This window comes from Symphodus melops, assembly GCF_947650265.1.
Source record: "Symphodus melops genome assembly, chromosome: 18".
Taxonomy (NCBI): Eukaryota; Metazoa; Chordata; class Actinopteri; order Labriformes; family Labridae; genus Symphodus; species Symphodus melops.
The window spans coordinates 3,076,361-3,098,599 of record NC_136708.1 but is presented as its reverse complement, the minus strand read 5'-3'; the positions used below and the strand labels follow the sequence as shown (position 1 = coordinate 3,098,599).

At 41.3% G+C, this 22,239-nt stretch overlaps 2 protein-coding genes across 2 annotated transcripts; one reads left to right on the top strand and one right to left on the bottom strand.

The window, feature by feature from the left end:
- Nucleotides 1–10,873: 10,873 nt before the first annotated feature.
- rpa3 (replication protein A3) lies at nucleotides 10,874–13,120 on the bottom strand. The gene is made up of 4 exons (XM_079368352.1): nucleotides 12,878–13,120; nucleotides 12,724–12,798; nucleotides 11,240–11,351; nucleotides 10,874–11,113 (listed from the first exon to the last, which is right to left on the bottom strand). The coding sequence occupies exons 1-4, from the start codon at nucleotides 12,974–12,976 to the stop codon at nucleotides 11,031–11,033; spliced, it is 369 nt and encodes a 122-aa protein (XP_079224478.1). The 5' UTR covers nucleotides 12,977–13,120; the 3' UTR covers nucleotides 10,874–11,030.
- An 841-nt stretch (nucleotides 13,121–13,961) lies between these two features.
- On the top strand, nucleotides 13,962–22,200 carry umad1 (UBAP1-MVB12-associated (UMA) domain containing 1). The gene is made up of 4 exons (XM_079368351.1): nucleotides 13,962–14,242; nucleotides 15,377–15,468; nucleotides 18,993–19,078; nucleotides 20,310–22,200. Exons 2-4 carry the CDS (start codon nucleotides 15,387–15,389, stop codon nucleotides 20,571–20,573), a joined length of 432 nt encoding a protein of 143 aa, XP_079224477.1. The 5' UTR covers nucleotides 13,962–14,242; nucleotides 15,377–15,386; the 3' UTR covers nucleotides 20,574–22,200.
- Nucleotides 22,201–22,239: the final 39 nt, after the last annotated feature.

The window sequence follows — 22,239 nt, the reverse complement described above, 5'->3', positions numbered from 1 at the left end:
GTTAAAGGTGCACCTGTCTTCTTCCTAACAAGCGAGCAAACCTTTTGAGTACAATTGATCCATTCATTTTTAATCTTCAATTTCTTCCATTTCTTCTGTTCTAAAAATGGTATTGTCTCCAGGGGTACAAGTGGGCTTGACTGCTTTTCCAAATTGAGCCAGTTTGTTTCCTCGTCTTGAATTACCCATTCAACCATGCCACGGAGTTGTGCCGCCCAATAATATAATTTTAAATTTGGCAAGTTAAGGCCTCCTTGGTTTTTTGGATAGGCTAATAGCTTGTGCCGAATCCTGGGTCTTTTACCTTGCCAGATAAAGGCCGAAAGCATCTTGTCTAACATCTTAAAATTAGTGGCTGGAATCCATATAGGTAGGGCCTGGAAGAGATACATCAGTCGAGGAAGTACATTCATCCTGATGCATTCGACTCTACCAAAAAGTGACAATGGGAGAATCTCCCACCTTGCCAGGTCTGATCTTATTTGTGGAATTAATCTGCCATAGTTTGCCCTATATAATTCAAAAGTATCTGGAGTAATCGTTATGCCCAGGTATCTGAACCCTTGTGTTGCCCATTTAAAAGGAGCCTCTCTATTTAATTCAGATGGCCAATTGCCTACTAGCATCATAGCTTCCGATTTGCTTTCATTTATCTTATAGCCAGATACTTTTCCAAATTCTTGTATTGTGTCCAATAGAGGTGGAATAGATGACAGGGGGTCATTGATATACAAAATGACATCATCTGCATATAATGATATTTTATATGTTTCTCCGCCATGTGATATTCCACGTATTTTGGGGTCTTCTCTTATCAGTTCAGCTAGCGGCTCTATACTAATTGCGAATAACAGTGGTGAGAGGGGGCATCCTTGCCTAGTTCCCCTTTTTAGATCAAAGCCCCCTGAAGTGTGCCCATTTACTCTCACTCTTGATGTAGGTCCAGAATACAACACTTTTATCCAATTAATAAAATCTAAATGAAAACCCATTTTGTCAAGTGTGTGTTCTAAGAACAGCCAGTCTACCCTATCAAATGCTTTCTCAGCGTCTAAGCTGAGAAGCATGGATGTCACATCATATTGTCTCGCTGCTGAAATTATATTTAAAGTTCTCCTTATGTTGTTTATCCCCTGTCGTCCTGGTATAAACCCCGTTTGGTCTATTTTGATCAACTTGTTAATATTCCTTTGGATTCTTTTGGCCATTATTGTGCTTAGAATTTTGACATCACTACAGAGAAGGCTTATCGGTCTGTATGAGGCACACTTTGTTGGGTCCTTACCTTCCTTGGGGATCACTGAAATTATTGCTTCGGACCATGTCTTTGGCGGATCTCGCTCCTTTAGTGCATAATTGAATACTCTCTGTAGGAGGGGGGTGATTTCTTCTTTAAAATGTTTGAAAAACTCCGCTGGGAGCCCATCTACCCCGGGTGACTTGTTGTTTTTCATGTTTTTTATCACTTCCCTGATTTCTTCTTGTGTAATTGGGTCTCTCATTGCTTTTGACTCACTTTCCGATATTTTATTTAAATTTAACTTTGCTAATAAGGATTTAATGTGGTCAATTTTGTCAGTTGCTTCAACTGATTCATAAAGTGTTTTATAATAAGCTGAGAAGGCTTCTGCTATTTCTTTAGGGTGACTTACCATCTTCTTTGATGAGGGATTCGTTATTTTTGATATTGTCCGATTTGCTTGTGCTTTGCGTAATTGAGAAGCCAGGAGCCTGCTGGCCCTGTTTCCAGATTCGTAATACTTTTGGTTGGTGAATCTAAGAGCACCTTCCGCTTTGTGTGTCAATAGCTCATTTAAATTTTTCCTGCATTGATAGAGAGATTTCAATGAGTTTTCATCGTTTGTTCTTTTATGTTCTTGTTCTAATTCCTGTATACGGTTTTCTAATCTTATTTGTTCTTTGTCTCGTTCCTTTTTTAGTTTCGATGATATAGCTATTATTTTCCCTCTAAGCACTACTTTTGCTGTTTCCCATAAAGTCGATTCAGAGACCTCACCATTGTCATTGTGTTCCATATAATCTAACAATTCTTTTTTTATATACTGAGTCACATTGGGATCGTTCAAGAGTGATACGTTCAGTCTCCAGAATTTAAATGTTTTTTCTGTTTCTAGTTTTATTGTCATTACCACTGGAGCATGATCTGAAATAGTTATAGGTTCGATGTGGCAGTCTGTAACTTTATAGGCATCTTGTTTAGGCACACAAAAGAGATCAATTCTAGAATAACTCCCATGTACCTTTGAAAAAAAGGTAAAATCTCTCTCCCTAGGATGTTTTAGTTGCCATATGTCCACCAGTCCTAGCTCCTTTACCATATTACACAGTGTTTTAGATTTTTGCCCTTTAGGACCCTGGTCAGGTGGACATTTATCTACTTTTGGATTAATCACACAATTAAAGTCCCCTCCCATCACTACCACCCCCTCCGCATTACCCGCTAAGAGCGCTGAAATTTCTTTGAAAAAAGATGGATCTTCTTCATTTGGAGCATATAGGTTTAAAATTGTTAGCTTTATGCCCCCAATTGTACCTACAACCATGACATGTCGGCCCTTTTTGTCTTCAAATACCTTCTCTGGGACCAGACTTACTGAGCTATGGCATAAGATCGCAGCCCCTCTTTTTTTCCCCCCTTCACACGAAGCACTAAAAACTTGGCCCACCCATTCTCTTCTGAGTTTCTTATGTTCCTTATCATTTAAGTGGGTTTCCTGTAGTAGTGCTAAGGAGCATCTTAATTTTTTTAGCTGGTTCAAGATTTTCTTCCTCTTTATGGGGTGATTAATTCCGTTAATGTTATAACTAATAAAATTTAACGTATCCATTAACTGAAAATTTTAAAAGAAATTAACCTTGAGTTTATTCCTCTGCTTAAACCATTTTGACGTTTTTGCCATGTGGGATCTGCTTTCCAGATAATCTTCATCCTCGTAGATATGTTTGCCGAAAGACTGTAAACATTAACACACAAGTAATACTTGAACTTACACAACCATAACTTTGAACAACAATGAACTTCCAAAACCTCAGTAGGATGCCCCCAGAGTACATTAGAGAACAACTTTTCTCTTCTGATATCAAACTTGGTGGCATCCCACCCCCGATCTTCAGTGGGCAGAGAGCCGTGGCCCTCCGGATAGAGTGCACAAAGTGCATGTGCGACGGTCCACCAGGTTACTCCAGGACCATGATTCCGTCGCCCAGTCTGCATTTCCCTCTCTCAAGAATATGCAGTGCATATATTCACCCCTCTCCCCTCCCCCAGACCTTAAATTTAAGTTGGATCATGTATAATAAAGCCTTAGCCAAAATCAACTTGTACATATTATATTGTCTGTCCGACAAATTATTGTCTCTTCAAATGTCTCAGCTTGTATAATTGTTCAGTTTTTCTCTTTCCTTTTACTCACGTATTGTTCATGTTGTTGTATAGTCTCCCTGGATGATGGCTCTGATCTCTGCAGGTTTCAGCTGCTGGTTTCTCTTCCGAGCTTCCTGGGTTGTCCACCTGTCTTGTATCAGTTCCCTCTCCAACACATCCCGATCCTCGATTTCTGCATCTATTCCTAATTCTTTCAGTGTTTGTTGTGCCTCCATCAGTTTGGGGAATACTCTTGTGCCAGTGTCGAGGAAGAGTTTGATCTGGGCAGGGTATGGTGATTGAGCTTTAATGTTTTTTTCTTTCAGCTTCTTAATCACCTCTCGTACTTTTTTTCTTTTTCTCTGTAAGTCAGGCGAATAATCTTGATCAAAATAAACCCTCTGTCCTTCGTATTGGATGTCACGTTTTTTCCAGGCCTGTTGCAGAACTGTTTGTTTCACATTGTAGTCCAGAAACCGTATTATTATAGATCTCGGAGGGACTTTGGGATCCTTCGGTTTCGGAGCAGGGGCTCTGTGTGCTCTCTCCAACTTAATATTCACTTCCTCCTGTAGCTCTAGTGATGCGTACAAAAAGTCTGTCACGAATGTCATCATGTCCGAATTTTCTGCGCCTTCTGGTATCCCGTAAAGTCTAATATTGTTGCGTCGGAGTCTGTTTTCCATGTCATCACATTTAGCTGTCAAGGCCGCATCTCTTCTTAGCAGATAGCCCATAGCCCGTTCCTGTCGGATGCTTCTGTCTTCCGTAGCGCTGATTCTACTCTCTGTTTCAATCAGTCTTTTATCCATTCCGTCCATTTGCTGCTTTAACTCACCCATGGAAGACTCCAATCTGTTGAGGGACAGTTTCGTGTCCCTGAAACATTCACCGTTCTCTTGTCGAAGTTTTCTCAACTCCGTTAGCATCTCCGCTTCACCGCTAGCATCACCAATGGGGGTGCCTGGCGTAGCCTCGGCTAGAGTTAGCTGCTTCGAGCGCACGGCCATGTCGTCTTGTTTTCCTCTTTTTGCGTCTTTCTTCATCACTTTCTGACTTAAACTCATCTCTGTGGAGACTTTACCTTACAATTTGTCGGCTTCGAATATTTTATAGGCTATTTTAGCAGTGGGTCTGGTGGAGCTGAGGGACTAAGCGTCTGTTCAGGCCATGACGTAGGCGGAAGAGCATAACACTTTTAATATGCAATTCAATTTTACAGTTTGATCCATGAACTTTACTGGCCGGCCAGCAGGGGGAGCTCTAAATCTTTTGGCTTCGCTGCCTGGTTGGTGCTGCTGTGTCCATCTTAATATACAGTCTATGATTCAAAAACACCATTAGGCTACATTTCTTATTCAATAGTTTTAGATACAATCACTCTGAAGCTTTTTGTCTTCTACATTCATTGTTGATGTTGTGATTTTGTCAAACTTGCTAAGTAATGAAGCTCTCGTGTAAGTTCAGTCAGAAAGACTAAACGTGATCCGCTGTTATTCTAGAGCTATCAGTTTGGGCTGTCTTTGGGTAAATCAGCTGTCCTGTCTGCGGACCTCATCTAACCAATGGTTAGACGGCGTTCCTCCCTCATTTTCAGACTATCATCGTTCAGCTCCTCTTGTAAATATGATTCTTTCTCTGTCCTATAGATCCTTTGTGCTGCTGTTTCGTGCGCCCCTCCACCTTCCCCATCATCTCCATCTTCAGCAGCAAAATCATCATCCATCAATTCTTCATGCCACTCGGTCTCATCAAGTCATCAGCTTCACCACCACCAGGGTCTGGACTCCATGGGGGGAATTTATCCTTGTGACGCTCAGAATTTCATCCTGCAAACGCATCATCCACCCCACAGAGTCCATGCGCCAAAGACTTTCTATCAAGTCATTTTTTTCAGTGTAATATATAATTAATAATATCACTTGTCTCTCGGGATTGAAATAATCTCATCCTGCTGAATGCGCTCCACCTAAACTGTAAAAATTAGATAAGATCATGAAGAAAAGATCAAAAACAAAGTGTGGACTAAAAATGACCTACAGGGTGAGAAAGACCGAACATGGAAGAAGAAGTCGGAGTTTCACTGAAGTTTAGTTCAGAGTACTAAGAATGTTTCAACACTAATCTTTATGGAGTCGTACGCTGAGTGGCAACCTGAGATGTGAGAAACTTCCATTAGCTGCTCTCATAATTCACCCAGACAGGCTGCGGTGAGGCCTCATGCCCGATTCCAAACATAAATCATCGATATCTTTGACACTTAAGCTGCTGCTCCTCCTGTGAAAACTTACCAATCATTCAATGAAAATTACCCGGAAGCTCCTGACAACATTCCTCCATCGACTTTACTTATAGAGCAAATCAGTCTGCTCCTAAGTGACCTCTTACACACTTAACGATCTTCAAACATGGTTAAGGCAGGTTTACATCCATGAGTTGTTTTTGTGTGGCTGTAATGTCACAAGAACTAAAATGACATCTGAACAGAAACCCGGACAGTAAAATCCAGTTCAACTATGAAAACTAAAACAAGGTAAAAAAAAAAAAAAAAAAGGTAACAAAGCAGGGTATACTGCATGGTGTGCAAACTTTAAATTGACAGTGGTAACCATGGTGACTAGTCAACCAATAGGTGATTTTATAATTATAAGTTCTTGACCAAAATGTTACAAATATATATGACAGTTAAAACAGTGTGCAGGAGTTTTTTTCCCGTTTTTTTTTAAATAGCTTTACAATCTTTCGATGAGGTGTCAATCATTTAAGGAGCCACATGTCAGATATCTACTGAATGAAATAATAAAACGAGCTTATACTCTCTAAACAGGCAGCAGCCAGTATGTCCTCCTTCTAACTTTAGATTCTGCTCCTGAATGCTCTGGATTTGATTGGACCAGAGAAGGTAGGCGGGGCTTTGAAGGCCGTTTTGGACGCCCCTGGGTTTGCCAGATATGAGAGCAGTTATCAGGTCAACAGGAGTTGCAGCGATGGAAGCGGGCAGTGGAACTGGGTCAGATGTGGTTCCTAAACGGCGTGTGCATCGACTCTGGGGATCCTTTAAATACAAGAGTCTGTAACGTTTTCTAATGGGCAGATTTTCAAAGTATTAAGAGGAGGAAAACGTAGACAACCTTTACTTAATGCTTTGAATGTGATAGAGGAGAAGTTATTACAGTATCACAGTGCTGGCTGAGGATGCGTCTGTTCACGAGTTAGCCCTGCTCTGCTGTCATGTTCAACCCAAGACTGACTCATAAACACGATGCAGAACAGACGACATGAATAGATTGGGGGTTTTTTCCTTCTTTTTGCAGATGCCAGCAGCCATGAATGCAGCACTTTTCATGAATAAACTAATCGGTATATCGTATCACTCATTGTGCACGAGTTGATCTTGATATCACACTACTAGGGCGAGAGCGTTTGGAGCAGGGTTACTGTGCATTTCTGTTTCTGTACACCATCTCTGACCGCTGCTGATGCTGTATGGGAAGAGACTGTTGGTGATGTTTGTTGTGGCACACTGTCTGCAGACAGCTCTGTGTAAAACAACACAGCCAGGCGGCAAAAACGCCAACAGCAGACTGGCAGCTTACAGGGCGCTTCCTGCCGCAGGTCAACATTTTTTCATAAGACCAACGGGCTTTAAACAGCACGTCTGCACGGCCAGACACTTCTGGACACAAGCAGAGCCGAAGCCCGGGCTACACCAACAGAAGCACAGATCCCACATGTCCGCCATAATCCAGAAATTAATCAAGGACTTTACTGTGATACTTTCGGAGACAGACTGTCAGTGTGAGCTGGAGCAGGGGTGGACTCAGGCGGTCTGAGGGGCCGGGGCGGGAAGAATTAGGAGGCCACCGTCTGCATGCAGTGTGATGAGTTCATTGTGAAACAGATACAGCTTATTTTGTCATTCAGATTTTAAGTAGTCTGAGGGAGATTCCATTTTTCATAAAACTTGTACTTGTGGATTTAAATGGCGAGAGCTGGACGAACACTGTGCGATGATTTGAGGCCTGATGTCGGAGTATACCTGCTGCTGATCTGGACTGCGGAGGCAGGTTTTGAAGCCCTCACAGGAGGTGCTTGAACCTGCCATTCGTTAAAGCTCCCTGTGGCACTTCAGTCTCTGACAGCTTCATACGGCCGGGTCCAAACGCAGCGCCGCGCTCACAGAGAGAGGCATGTGATGGATGTGCGGAGGTTTGTTCGAGGCATGTTGGCTCACATTGCATCACGACGAGCTGCTGCATTCAGGGGCGACTTCAGGATAAAACGTAACAGTGTCCACGCTGGTATGCAGAATGTGAACCTCTAACCTGTGGAGGTATGATAATGGCTTAAAGACAGTGCAGTTTTACGAGATCCACAGCTCAGTCCAGCAGTTACTGTGGTCATTTAAGGGTTAACTAGCCATGACATCATAAACATCCCGACCTCCAAAGAAAGTTAAAAGAGTCCTCTGATGGACCACCTGTAGAGGGAAACGTACATTATTATGACTGACGATGACTCGCACTCTGTGACAAGTCAAACAGAGACACCAGCAGAGAGAGAGAGAGAGATGAGTGGGAGGGCGAGTTTCTGAAGATTATCGTTATTTTAAAGAAATGGAAATTGCTCCATTTAGCGCGGACCCACCGACATGATGAAGAGGATGATTTTTATTTGACACTTTGAGGAGAGTGAGTCTGTAAAAACCTGTAATGAAACGTGTCTCACTCCGCCTCTCGAGCTCCAAATTCACTCAAGAATTTCACTTCACGCTTTGAGTTCCCCGTCAGGAGATAATTTATGAGTGTGTCCAAATTTCCGAGTGGAACCAATGAATGCTAATTTTACACAATTATGTTTTCTTTAGATAAAAGTAAACCCCCCCCCCCCAAAAAAAAAAAAGATACTCGTGATGGATGAAGTCATTTTGAAAGTGTCAAATCCAGTAAAAAGGAGACAGTGGAGCTTAAAGGAGTAAAATAAAAACATGGTTGACGACAGGTTTTCATAGATGGATGGCGATGTGTTCCCTAAAGGACTTTTTGATCCAGTAGATGTCGCCATGATCAACAGCGTTAAAACCTCCAGTGACACACCTCCAACCACTTCCACAAAGGAGTTATCACATTTGAACGCACCATAATTAAGCTCTAAGCGGAGTGACGGGAAAAATTGTCTTCATCTCGAGCTGATGTGTTGCGTAAGCATGCTAAATGTTAGCGCTCTTTAGTTGGCTCTTAGCTACACATTGCAACTATATTTACACAAAATGACAAATCTTTTTAGTAATCTAAAAAACACTTACGTGACGTTCAAGTAAGCGGTGAGTACAACATGTTCGTATTTTCAGTCGTCCCGAACCTAAACAGCTTTTATACTCACCGAGAGGAGTCAGACGTTAGCGTGACGTAAACACGGCTCACACAACAACACAACCAGCAGGACTCGAGCTTCTCACGTGTTGTCGACAGTCAGATACTGACACAGCATGTTCTTGATTTTGTTTTTATTAATGAATAAAATGTAGCACATTCTTCCTTTAGGGATCTGCATCCTTCATAGTGCACACTTGAAGACTGATGATGTCACAGCGGCACATCGAAAGTGGTTCTGTTACGAAGGTTACGTATGGAAGTAAATCTGTGCCATTGGATTTTGAATTCGAATTTTTACACTGAATTTTTTTGCATTCAAGCCATTGAATTTCTAGCACTGCATTTTTTTTGCCATGGATTTTTTTTTCAATGTTAAAAAAAAATTCTGTGTAAAAATTCGAATTCAAAATCCGATGGCACAGATTTAAAGTGAAGTGATGATTATTGATTTGTTTTTATTTCTGTACTGCTTGTTGTTTTAATTTATTTGCCTTTGCTTTCATTGTCATGTCTACACTTTATTTTGTACTTTATCACAATAAAATAAAAAATATAAAATTTGTGTATAGAGGCCTAAACGTGATGACTGAGCAGCATTACTTTTAAGTCTATATTTTCTTTTTTAGGAAAAGCCACAGACTCTCTGTAAAAGTGAAAACTTGCTTGGTTTAAAATAATACACTGCAAAGTTTTGCACTAGAAATGCTAATTTCATTCATGAAGTCACGTTGAACCAGGTCTAAAATCTCTCTGATAATAACTTTCATTGTTGTATAAAAATATATAAAGACAAAAAGGCTAAAGAAAATGAGGTGCATGAACCTTTCAGGAAAGAACAAACATCTTATGAGACAAACTAAACAAGCGTTTGTCCTGATTTAAGATATTCCATCTCACTCAGATTAAAGTTTTTACAGCAAATAAACTTTAAATCATTAAAATCAGCTTAAATCTCAGAGAATGAGAGACTGTTTCTGCAGGATCTGACAGCGACATTTGCATAAAATGAAGCTGTTTCACTGACACAGTTAATGAGGTGTGTGTGTGTGTGTGTGTGTGTGTGTGTGTGTGTGTGTGTGTGTGTGTGTGTGTGTGTGTGTAGGCAGATGGTACAGATACTGCTACATTAACAGCAGTCTCGACTTGCTGCTACACGGCAGCTGCCTCCCTCCAGGCTACAGCTCTCGCTCCCCTCATCGGAGCCTCTGTGACCGAATCAACTCTGCTCTTATACAGCAGTGACGCCGTCACCCCCCCCCCCCCCCCCCCTGTAATGATATACACTAAAGACACATTTTACTGACATCATTTCCTCCTGATTACACTTGATGTCAGAAGTTAAAATGTTGACATTTGGAGGAGCCTGCACATTAAAAACCTGTCAACATGCACTTTAGCTGAGAAGGACACAGAACATGTTACATCATGAACATCGTTCAGATATACGAGACCTCGTCATGTCTTCAGAAATATCCAAAATGTAAACATTTAGATGAAGAGATGAGTGAAATGCCCTTTGTTTTGTGTACAGATGGGCCTGTGTGTTCTGAAGCATAATGTCCGTCCTGCTATGACGTCATGGAGAGGACGTCCACCACTGTCCAGTATGTCCCGTCCTTTTTTTTGGCATGTCTCTCCACCTCAATCCTTAATGACCTTATACAACAATTTAGATTTTATTTCTTTTTTATTTGCATACGTATTGGTTTGACCCATGTTTCATGACTTTTCATTTATTTTTGTATTTAATATGTATTTATTTATTTATTTTCAATCTAATGTGAGGTGTTTTATTTATTCTTCTGTACAGCACTCTGGTCAACTGTGCTTGTTTTAAAGCTCCTTACACCTGCATAAATCTGAGCCAGATTCTGTTTTCTTTTCATCAGCGTGTCGAGCCGCTCAGCGTTCCTGTCAGCCAAGTTCATCACCACCTGAAACACTCGTTTTTGAGCCACAGTTCCTACATGACACTTTACACAGCAGCCTCTACCATCACAGTGTGAACGTGTAGCTGTGACCTGCTGGGTAAAAACACAAGTCCATTTTACTTTACCTTTCAGAAATGTTCCATGTGCTAGTTTGTGTGTAAAAAAAAAAAAAAGATTTCCTCTTGTTTCAATTTTATTGACAAAACTTAGTTGACATAACAAATTACATTTTGTACACATCTTTGCTCATATAACCCCCCCCCCCCCCCCAAAAAAACCAACAACAACACTCAAACTGAAGAGAAAACACAGCGGACAAACATTTGGACAGAGTGAGATTCATCCGCTTGTAGCCACTTCAAACGGGTAGTGCTGGGGGAAATCATGGATGACCTTCAGAGCTTCATTGTACAGCTCTAAATCTGTTGGGGGGGGGGGGGGGGGGGGGAGGACAGAACAGGGATTTTAGATTTACCGGGGATGGAAGCCACCGGGGATGGAAGCTGAAAGTTCTTAAAGTGGATGTAACTAATGAAATGAAGACGTACCGAAAGCGACGCCCTTGTCCTCCCGCAGCATGCTGAACGTGGAGGCCATTATCACGCCTTTGTTTGTCACCATGCCGATCACCTCCACGACCCCGCTCAGCTCCTCATCCAGCTGCAGGAGGAAGAGAATCAACGCTGGATTATCAATTCTTTTGCCTCCCCTTCGATTCAAACATTTAGAAATAAAATCAGCCAACCAGTTACAAACGTTCATAAATGGAGATAACACATCAAATAGAATAATACCAAATCACTTCTGAACATGTGGCACAGTGGTTAGTTTGTCTGACCTATGTACAGAAGATACATTCCTCCATCTGTGAGCCTGGCCTGAATATTCAGGAGGACGATCTGAGGTGGATCGTTAAACAGAATCTGTTTCGATTAGTCGAGAGCAGCAGGTGAATTTGTCTCCATAGATCAGTAGTAAGACTTCAGAGGACCGGGTTATATCATGATCGCTCACTAGTATGGACAGACCCAACACACACTTCTCCACCTCCAGGTCACCTTAGGGATGAACGCCAGGTGACTATGTATCCGTCAGGAGGAAGACGCTTTCTCAATGTAACATTGAAAGGCACACAGATTACATTTTGTCTTGTTTTCACTTAATGTCTCGATTTCTATGGATCTTAGAGGCAATTGATTTTTTTTTTTTGGTGGATTTAAAATGTTCTATTGCAATGTTTTTTTTTTTCAAATCCATTGCCTGAAGTATTTTATGTTATCTTGCTGCTAAAATAAATGCTAATAAATAAAGATACCTTGCCTTGACTAAACAGTTAATGTTATAGATCACAATCATTCCAGTGTAAACACGACTATCAGTCTCAAACAAGTTCATATTTACATACATGTTGTTCTCCCTGAGAGGAAAGCATTACTCATGTCAGCTGCTCTCCTCAGGGAGCAGAGGACCATCTGAACAAAAATAAACTTTTATCCCCTCTGAAATACACATTTAAAACAAGGCTGGGTGCGAAACATTTTTAAAATGCTGTGCACGTGTTTTTACCTTTTTGTATTGAGGGTACTTTTTGTATTTTATGACTTCATGAATATCCTAGTGTGAATGTTTTTTTTAATGATTTTATGTTACTGAGCCTAAACTAAAAAAGGTAATTTTATGTCACTATGGGGTTCTCAAACTGTTTTAGATTGTTTTCCTTGCAGCAACGTGCTGAAAAGAAAACATGCCAACAGTTTTTAATCTTTCGACAATGGCGCCCTCTAGCGTCCGACCGAGCAAACACCACTGTAGAGGAACAATACTGCAAGTAATCAAACCATTTATTATATAACCTTTAGTATGTCAATATATCTGGGACATTTTGATATTTACTTCTTTGAAGAACTTTCAACATAATAGGTTTACCTGTAGTAGAAAAGTGACCGGAATTAAATGAGTTGCGTTAGAGTGACTTAATTTTCTTCAGATGTGTTTGATCAGCTGATTAAAAAGATTGTTAAAGTTGACTCACAGGATCGTTTAGTTCAACTGTTGCGATCTGTCCGTCTCCGTCAGACAAGGTGAATGTCTTTCCTGTTGGATGAACCTGAAGACAAACACTTCAGAGTGAATTACTGACGTTCAAATCAAACATTCACTCAGATTAACGACAAACTCAAACGCACCTTTTCAACGCGTCCCACGAAGCAGACCGGTTTGTTAATGTTCTGTGACAGCATGGAGGTGTTAATCCTCGTTTTAGGGACGTCCAGTATTCCCGCCATGTTCGCAGTGTTTGCTGTTTTTGGCGTTTCTGAACCCCGTTCTAAACGACAGCGCGGGAAAAAATTTCAAGTTCGATACTTTTTAGTGACACGACAGCCCGCGCGGGCGGAGTGAATTCTTTTTACATCAAACTGATCAGGGGCTTTCAATTACGGGGATCCCTGGAGTTAAAACAAACGCCCCAAACTCTTACAACGAAACATCCTGTTGTGCTCCAGAATTCTATGACCCCGAAAACAACATTAAGTAGTTCCGTTTACGTGTTGGCGACAGCATTTATTTTGATTAAGTTAAATTAAAGTTAAAAAGAAGAAAAAAAACAGCAAACTAAAAGCGATTAAGACACTCGATAAAAAAGAAATTAATGATATAGATAAATAATAAAAAAATAAAATAAAATACAATAAAAATATATTATTGTAATAAAATATTAAAAATAAAATATAAATAAACAAAATATATAAATACAATTAAAAATAACAAAATAACATTATAAATAAAAAAGAAAACAAAGGATATATTTTCGAAACAAGTTTTACGTTCTGTATAAATAAAAGGCAAATTACGACATGACAATTAGATTCAATATATTCTGAAAAAATCTATTGTTTATATTATGTTGTTTGACACTTAAAACACATTATTTTCTTGCTTGTAAATGTAGGCTGATAAAGTGCTTTTCCCAACACACCCTTCAATGTGCTGCAGAAGGTTTAAGTATATAAAAATAAAAATAAATAAAAGAATAGTTAATAAAATGCTGAACATGATTAACGCCTCATTACTCCTAGAATGGGCCCCTTAACTTTATTTTGTATTTGTTTTGGTCTGTCTTTGACTTAATTGTTTGGTTTTCAATATCCTCCGTAACTATAGCTGCATGATGCATCACTCGCCATTTATTGCTGGACATGGCTACACTGCAAAAATAAAAAAAAATCATTTTAGGAAATAAACTTTTCGAAAGATCGGGAGTCGGAACTTTGGTTTGATTTAAAGTTTCTACACGACCACAGCTCATGGTGAGACCAGTGACGTCATCGTCATAACAAAAGGATAAACACGGATGATATTGGACGGAGAAAGTACACAGCGAATATTAATGAGGTTATAAACTGTGGATTAAGACTAGTTAGAATAAACTAACCGGTAGTGGAGCTGAATTTAACCGAACTAACGCAGTCTGACTAGCTTCCCTCCGTAGTTTGAAACCATGAACTGACTTCTCCACTTTAGTTTGAACTTCAGGACGAAGAAAGACGACAGTAAGATCGACACATCTTTTATTTCTTTCTCATCTAGCTTTTTTATTTTTTAAATGTTGTCAAGAAAAAGAAGATTAAATGCTCCAGAGACGGTTCTGTTGAACATCAGGGTTAAGATGATTCAAAACTAATGTGACCAATATTACAACACATATACAACAAACAATTAATCCAGTTCAGATCCGATATTTGTATTTATTAATACTTTTTTATTATCATTGATTTTTGTTGTTGGTATATGTGTATAGCTCCGCCAAGCTGTTGTCTAGAATGCATTGTTTTTATTGATAGAGTAAATTAAATGAAAATGAAAATAATTTTAAAGAGATTATTCTGGCTGTACACACTAAAAGGGAAACAGCAACAGCTGTTGATCAAGCAGAAGGAGGATGTTCCATGTTGTCTGAGCGTTGTCATGGAGACGGGTTGTAGTTGCGTGTGAAAGCCCTTAAAGTGAGAAAACTGTACGAGTTGAGAATGTGTTTTTAAAGATTTATTTTTGTGCCTTTTGTAGGAGAGATAGGACAGAAAGAATCAGAAATCAGAGAGAGAGAAGGCGAGGGGAATGACATGCAGGAGATGAGGAGCCCAGGCTGCCCGTACATGGGGCGCGCACACTAACCACTGAACCACCAGCGCCCCATCGAGTTGAGAATGTTTAAAGTACACAAACATGGATCAGCCTCGCCAGTCGATACTGATACAGAATACATGACTGAGCCGAAGAGAGAAGCTGTTAAACGTTGTCGCTTATCTTTTCTAACACTTAACTTCCTGGAAACTGACAATGACTTTACCTTTGTGATTTGATCCACACAGGGCCATCATCATGTTCAGTTTTCTTCTATGAATCTAGCTCTATGTTTGATTTGATCCACACAGGGCCATCATCATGTTCAGTGTTCTTCTATGAATCTAGCTCTATGTTTGATTTGATCCACACAGGGCCATCATCATGTTCAGTGTTCTTCTATGAATCTAGCTCTATGTTTGATTTGATCCACACAGGGCCATCATCATGTTCAGTGTTCTTCTATGAATCTAGCTCTATGTTTGATTTGATCCACACAGGGCCATCATCATGTTCAGTTTTCTTCTATGAATCTAGCTCTATGTTTGATTTGATCCACACAGGGCCATCATCATGTTCAGTTTTCTTGGACTCCGTAAGGATTCAAAGAAGTCAACAACCGAGAAGGAGGTAGATGGAGGCTTCGTCATGATTGGTGAGAAACATAATGTCATAAAAAAAATAAAAAATACAACTGGAAATTCATTAACTCAAAAAGACAGTTAATTTATGAACAACATCTGGAAGTGAAAATGTTTCCAGCATCAAACAACAGCTGTTTTTGTCATCATAAAGAAACCATAAAATGATCTAAATTATTTTAAAAGTCTAAAAAAAAGCAAAGTTTAAAGATGAACTTCTTATGAACTTTTTGCAGGGAGAATATTTTGTGCCTATAAACAGGGACTCATGTTAAAGTGGAAGCATTTGAAACAGTTTGGGGTTTGTGTTCTCTGGTCCTGCATTAATTAAATCTGTATTACATGAAAATGGAGTGATGGCGAGATCAGAAAACTTCCGCGTGGAGCCACGACGGGAGCACGCTGAATTTAAGGAAGCGCACGCGACGCTGTAAAACGCCGGCACCCGTGTTGCTCCTGAGGAGGCGTGCCACGTGACCGTTTTCAGCCTCAGTGTTGTGAAGAGGAGTGGATATCTGCGTTGCTTTGATACTGTTGGCTGCGTGTGTGCGGAGGTTCTCAGTCGTCCAGCTCAGGGTAAATTCAAAGATTCTTGAGAACTGGTTCAAGTTGTTTCCCCTCTCCTCCTCTGAAAGGCTCCTTCAGAAAGCTTTAGAGTGGACATAGACCTCTAGCTCAGTGCGTACATGGGGCACGCACACTAACCACTAGGCCATCTGTGCCCCAGTTTCAAGGCTTTGATCTAATTCTGTCGTTCACTCTCACTTACCTTTAAGCAACCCTGAAGAAGAACGTGTGCTTATTTGGATTCAGTATTTATAGATGCCCCGTTGTGATGAAACATTCTCCTGCTTTACGTCCGATCCATGTGTTTGAACCTGAAAACACAACAAGCACCGTGACTCAAGGCTGGCCCTCAATGAAACGTCATTGTACTTCATCTCCCACATTAGTGCAGTGTTATTCTTCCTCGTGGGTGTAATTGTTGAGCTGGTATAAAAGACACAGATGGCCACGAGCTGCGTGTTATTTTTGGCAGAGGAGAACGACAGTCGAGGCCACGCTTCTTTTTCTTTTTTCTTTTTTTTCAGACTGAGGCGGCACACTGAGCTCACAGACGTTCACTCCAAACCTCCTGCTCACCGTCCAGTCATCTTTTCAAAGACTATTATAATTGGCAACGTGCTGGTTATAAACTCCAACAATGTTCATCGTGACTCCCCAAATATAGCTCGGTCAGATACGCTCACCTGAGGTTTATCGAAAGTGTATTTGTTCCTTTAATGAAGTTTGCTCTTTATACCTGGAATATCGGTATTTATAGACCTGGGCCCCCCTTTTCTTTTTTTTTTTTTTTGACATGTGTGGAGGTCGTAGGTAGGAAAAGTCTTTGAGTTGCTTCAACCAGCAGCAGGGAAACAGACTGTAGCGTCTGCGTCATGACCTCAGGGCGCTTCACTTTTACTGTCTTTTACAGCAGAAAAAAAATGAAGGTGGAACTTTAGGAGCTGAAAAAGCATCGATTTGTCTTTACCTTCACTTGTGTTAAAAACTAACTTTCATCCACAAATGTGACGACAAAAAACAGAGTGGTTCCTTGAGTCTCTCTTCCTGTTTAATAGTTACCAAATAAAGCCCGTCTTTGGTTGTTGAACTGGAATAAATGTTCTGAAGACGTCACTGCAGGTTCCTCACAAGCGTTCTTAGTCTTTTTATACCTTCTTCTGAATCGTTATCTTCCTGTAGAGACTGTAAAAAACACATTTCCTGTACTGATAAGAAAAGTCAATGAATCTTAAAAGTCCACGATCTGTCAGATATTTCCTGGAATTTAAACCTCCTGACAAACCGTAACACCGCGCCCGCCTGTCAATCAAGTCAGCTACACGCCGCTTGTCCTTCATCAAATCAAAACTGATGAGTCATCCAAACATTCTCAGCCCGTTCAGTGTTTGCCGGTCCAATCAGATCCATGTCATGTTTTGAACCAGGCTGTTCACGTGCTGTTTATAAAGGGCTTCTTTGAATGTGGTGTGAATGGAGCCAGCCTCACCTGGACCAACTGACCCATTCTACACTTCTGCGTCGGCTCAGTTTTTGTTTTGACCCCTGAGGAAGCTCTCGTCTTATAGCAGGGACGCTGCTGAGGAGACGATGACATCAGCGGGAATGATTTCACTCTCCGTGTGACTCTGGACAGAAAGAGAGAGAGAGAGAGAGATAACAGTTCTCCCATCAGTCCGTGCACTCACTCAGTGTTTTGGGCCTCTTGACGAGGAAGCTCTAATGAAATGGCTCGTTGTCAGCCGCCTGCTGAGAGCGTAAAACCTTAAAATAGGAAGAGACACGAGCTAAAAATATCTCCTCTCCATCCAGCTGGTTTTATTTCTGTGTTCTGGTTCATCTGATGGAGCTGATTTCTCAACACTGTGTTTGAACACGCTCATCAATCACCAGCTGCAGTTTAGTCAACATGTTGTGTAAATGTGAACACACGGCTGCTCAGATTTAATATATTATATATATATATAAAAAATATTATATATAATAATTGTATATATATATATATATATATTATAAATTTATGTATATAGAATTTAATATATTTCTGCTTTATTCATCTTTGCCTGAGGATTGGCACCATAAAGAGCCACCAAACCTCATGAAGGATTTAATGTAGCTGTATTCTGGAGTTTGCAGGTCTAACTCTGTGTTGTGTATGACAATAATGTGTTGGATCAGAACTCACATTGTGACATTTTACCCATAAAAACAGAAGAAACCCTGTGCAGCACTCACGACAGCAAAAGGATTTCTCAATCAAATAAAACAAAAACAAGTTTGAACTGCAGACGTGGGAATAAAGAGGAAGCAGAGCTGTGTGGTTACAGAACCAGTCGAGGCAGAGCGGCTTCTTTACGTCGTTTGATTGGTCTGGATACAGTCGGAGAGTTTCCGCATAATTCTGCTCAACCAACAAGTAACTCTTAGAAAAGCTTTTATAGATTTATTTCCTGCTAAGCAACTTATGACTGATCAGTTTAACACTGAGATGCTTTCAAAGGTCAAACTGAGGCTACAACCAAACATTCTCCTCTTTGTGATCCTGTGAACTGACCTCTTAAAATCAGCAACGTAAGATGATCCAAACAGGGAACAGAAAACGTGTGTGGGAGAAAACAGATGTCTCCAGACTTATCGATCCTAGTTTGAGCAGCTTTCTGCTGCTGGAGCTTATTAGAAACATGCAGAGGCTTTTTAGCTCGGGTACAATCACTTCTATCTGAAGCAGTTCCACTGCCCGCTTCCATCCCTGCAACACCTGTTCACCTGATAACTGCTCTCATATCTGGCAAACCCAGGGGCGTCCAAAACGGCCTTCAAAGCTCCGCCTACCTTCTCTGGTCCAATCAAATCCAGAGCATTCAGGAGCAGAATCTAAAGTTAGAAGGAGGACATACTGACTGCTGCTTTGTTGTTGTTGGTTGTTGATGAAGAATCTGTCCCTCAACCTTAACCCCGTGTGTTTGTGGTTCAGGAGAGACGGTGGAGGAGCAGAGGAGGAAGATGCAGAACATGAACATGACACATCCGTCGACAAACGTCATTGTGCTGCCGTCTAAGGTGAGTTTGTCATGATGAGCCTGTGTCCTTCTTCTCTAGTCCTCTGACGAGTCCAAGCACTTTGACGTCGCAGGTCACACCTGCACGTTCAGTGTCTGGACACATCGGACATGTTGCTGCAGGAGCCGGGAAACCCCCCCCCCCCCCCTGGCCTCCCTGTCCAGAGACGGGGGACTCTGCTGCTGCTCTGTGGTTCATTCACATGTCCGTGTGCCTGCAGCATTTCATAATTCACTCCGCTGTCTTTCATACTGAGCTGAGCACAGATTCTCATTCTTAACACAAACACCTCTTTGTGAGTGTGTCGTCTTTTTTGCATTGATTGTGTGTGTGTTACATGTGGCATCATGGAGCTCCCCACGTGTCACACAGTTAATGAGAAAAACAGGACCTCTGCGTGTCACTCCACCCTCCCCTATGCTGGAAAGCTCTGCCTCATAATTACACAGGAATAACCGTTTCCTCTTACTGCATCCCTTTGGCATTTAACGTCACTTTTAAAAAGTGTAAAAAAAACAAAGTGTCAAAGCGATCCAGGCTCGCACGGCTCTGAAGGAGGGAAAAGCTCAAGAGAGACTGTCACCATACACACATTATAAGGTGGTGAATAGAAGAAATGCATGAACACATCTGGACTGCATCACACCCCAAAACTCCTCAAGCAGCCCGTCGTTGAAAAGCACCTTAATGAAGTCTGTGCTGCAGAGTGCACGTGTGACTCTGCACGCTGTCCTGTCTGTCAGTGTGACGGTGGGGACTACGCCTCTGCCGCTTCCTTCCTTAGGACGTAACAGAACTGAAGGCTGGTGTGTGAGCGCCGCACAGACACACACTCCGACTGATGTCAGAACCAACTGTAAGACTGAATGGACTCTTTTTCTCGTCTTCTGCTCTTTGACTTGGCAGCTCACACCTTCATCTTCACACACTGATGGCTGCTGGGTAAAGTCAATAATCCCATTCATGCACACTGACACGCCGCAGACGAAGCCGTGGGAGCAACCCTCAACCTTCCAACTGAGCCACAGCTGCCCAGAATGCAAAAAAAAATAGAAATCAACCCTCCCCACCTATGGTCGTTATGTTCTTATAGCCAGCACTGATACTACATGGTCAAATATGTCTTTGTCCTGTGTTCTTCCTTTAGCTCTTAATCAAAGTAACACTCTCTCTCTCTCTCTCTCCCTCTCTCTCTCTGTCCGCTCACATTAAATATGTCTCTCCCTCACAGTCGTACTGTCCAGCTCCGGCTCAGCCTGCTAACACAGCCGTCCCTGCAGCGTCGCCCTCCTCGGCTCCAGCAGCAGCAGAAGCTGCTCCGGCTCTCCCGGACCTCCTGGGAGACGTTCCCTTCACCCTGGCTCCTCACGTCCTGGCCATGCAGGCCGGATTCCCCCTCATCCCCGACGTGCTCATGTCCCGGGACATCAACTACAACCTGGCTAGTTTTCAGTACGACTTCACTTTAGAGAACTCTGTGCTGCACAATGGTTAGTCTTTTTATAAAAGGTTGAAACGTCCGGGTTGGTTAAAGGAGGTCAGATTGTTGGAGCCTCCTCCTTAAATTGAACGATTCTGTAGCATTTAGAGCAAATTAAATCCAAATGACAAAAACACAAATCATTACTGGAATTACAAACAAATTTAAATCATCCCGTTCTTGTTTAACTTCTACTAAAAGTTCAGAGGAAAGAAAATCGAATAACTGGAAGGAACAAAAGGAAGCCAGAATCTTTTTGTTTTTGTTTGTTTTTTTCGAGTCTTGTAGCTCTGAGTTTGACTTTATATCTTTAATTATTAACTTCATTTGCATGGTGTTGCTTTTAATGTAAACAGTCAGCAGCTGTTCAAGCTTTAAATCAAACTCTTCATTAGGTGGGAACGTCATCCTAAAAATGTTGATGTAAGGATAAAGCGAAAAAAGGAGTCTAATGTTCAGATCTTAAAGATTCTTTCTGTCCAACTACCAACTATGGAAAGTGAGTAGGGTCAAAGTTTGACCAAAGAGTTGGTCAGTGAGCTGCTGTTGATGGTTTACGATCAGAGACTGTGTGAAAAATGGATGAAGCTCCTTCGTTCAACGTTATGCTTCCTGCACCACACCCGACAAGTCCAGACAAACACTCCTGTTCTGGCTTTGCTGTGTGAAGCCTCGGGCTTGGGTTGGTGTAGCAAGAATTTATTTTCTGTAAGGTTCCAATATTCTGCATCTTTATATATTGAAGCACACTAACGCAGCGAAGACGTGTTCAGCGCGGTGTAAACACAGTTGTGCACGTCTCGGTTACTCACTTCGTTAACTACGATCGTCTAAAAACAAAACCAGCTCCGGCATCCCTCAGGTTTGATGCGTCTTTGCAAAGCCCTCTGTCGTCTATTTAATAAAGTTGTTTCATTCAAGTGGAACCAAAGAAAGACGGTTTTCAGGTCTTTCGAGAAACGATGAAATAATGAAGCAATAGGTTTGATCGGAGCGGAGCGTACGAACGATGAATTCATCCGTCGAGCCAAATCCAAGTTTTCTGTCGAGTTGTTGGACAGAAAGTTGTAACTCACGTTGGATCTATTGAAAGAGAAATACTGACGTTACTGAGACTGTAATAAGTTGTGTTTCTACACGACAACAGCCACGATGAATCTAAAGTGATTATGTTGATGTTATTCCTGCCTGTGTTCAGCAGGTGTAAATGCTCCTCCCTGGATGTGACCGTCGGTCCTTTTGATCCAGCTTCAACCTTCATTAGTCTGTGTTATTTATTCTGTCTCTGTTTCCTGCGGCTCCCTCTCTGCTCGCTCGAGTCGTATTGGACCTTTGATTTGTTTGCACCTGATCCGATGTGTTCTCTTCAAACCTGCCGTGCCTTTCACAAACCCTCAATGAAACATGTGCACAGTGAGATGTCTGTTATCTCCGACACTTAAATCTGTACTGTACCTGATGATGCTCCTTCTTTGGTTGTGACTGTGACTTCTTTTACAAATACATGAAGGCTGTTACTGTCTCTCAATGATTCATCCGTGTTTATGATCACATTCAATCATGCTGTCATATTTTTGGATGTCTGGGAGGAAGACCTTACACCAGTTTGTTGGGAAATAAAACGTATGACTCTTCATATAAACCATGCGTAGTGACTTATTTTACTTGATGTATTAAGACG

Bases quoted from the DNA above. Each gene is read 5' to 3' on its own strand.
- rpa3 (XM_079368352.1), bottom strand. From the start codon at position 12,976: ATGGCGGGAATACTGGACGTCCCTAAAACGAGGATTAACACCTCCATG. The intron at 11,352-12,723 runs GTGAGTCAACTT...TTCCTCCTGCAG, and splicing joins CAGTTGAACTAAACGATCCT to CTGGATGAGGAGCTGAGCGG. The intron at 11,114-11,239 runs GTACGTCTTCAT...CCCCCCCAACAG, and splicing joins GGACAAGGGCGTCGCTTTCG to ATTTAGAGCTGTACAATGAA.
- umad1 (XM_079368351.1), top strand. From the start codon at position 15,387: ATGTTCAGTTTTCTTGGACTCCGTAAGGATTCAAAGAAGTCAACAACC. The intron at 15,469-18,992 runs GTGAGAAACATA...TTTGTGGTTCAG, and splicing joins TGGAGGCTTCGTCATGATTG to GAGAGACGGTGGAGGAGCAG. The intron at 19,079-20,309 runs GTGAGTTTGTCA...TCTCCCTCACAG, and splicing joins TCATTGTGCTGCCGTCTAAG to TCGTACTGTCCAGCTCCGGC.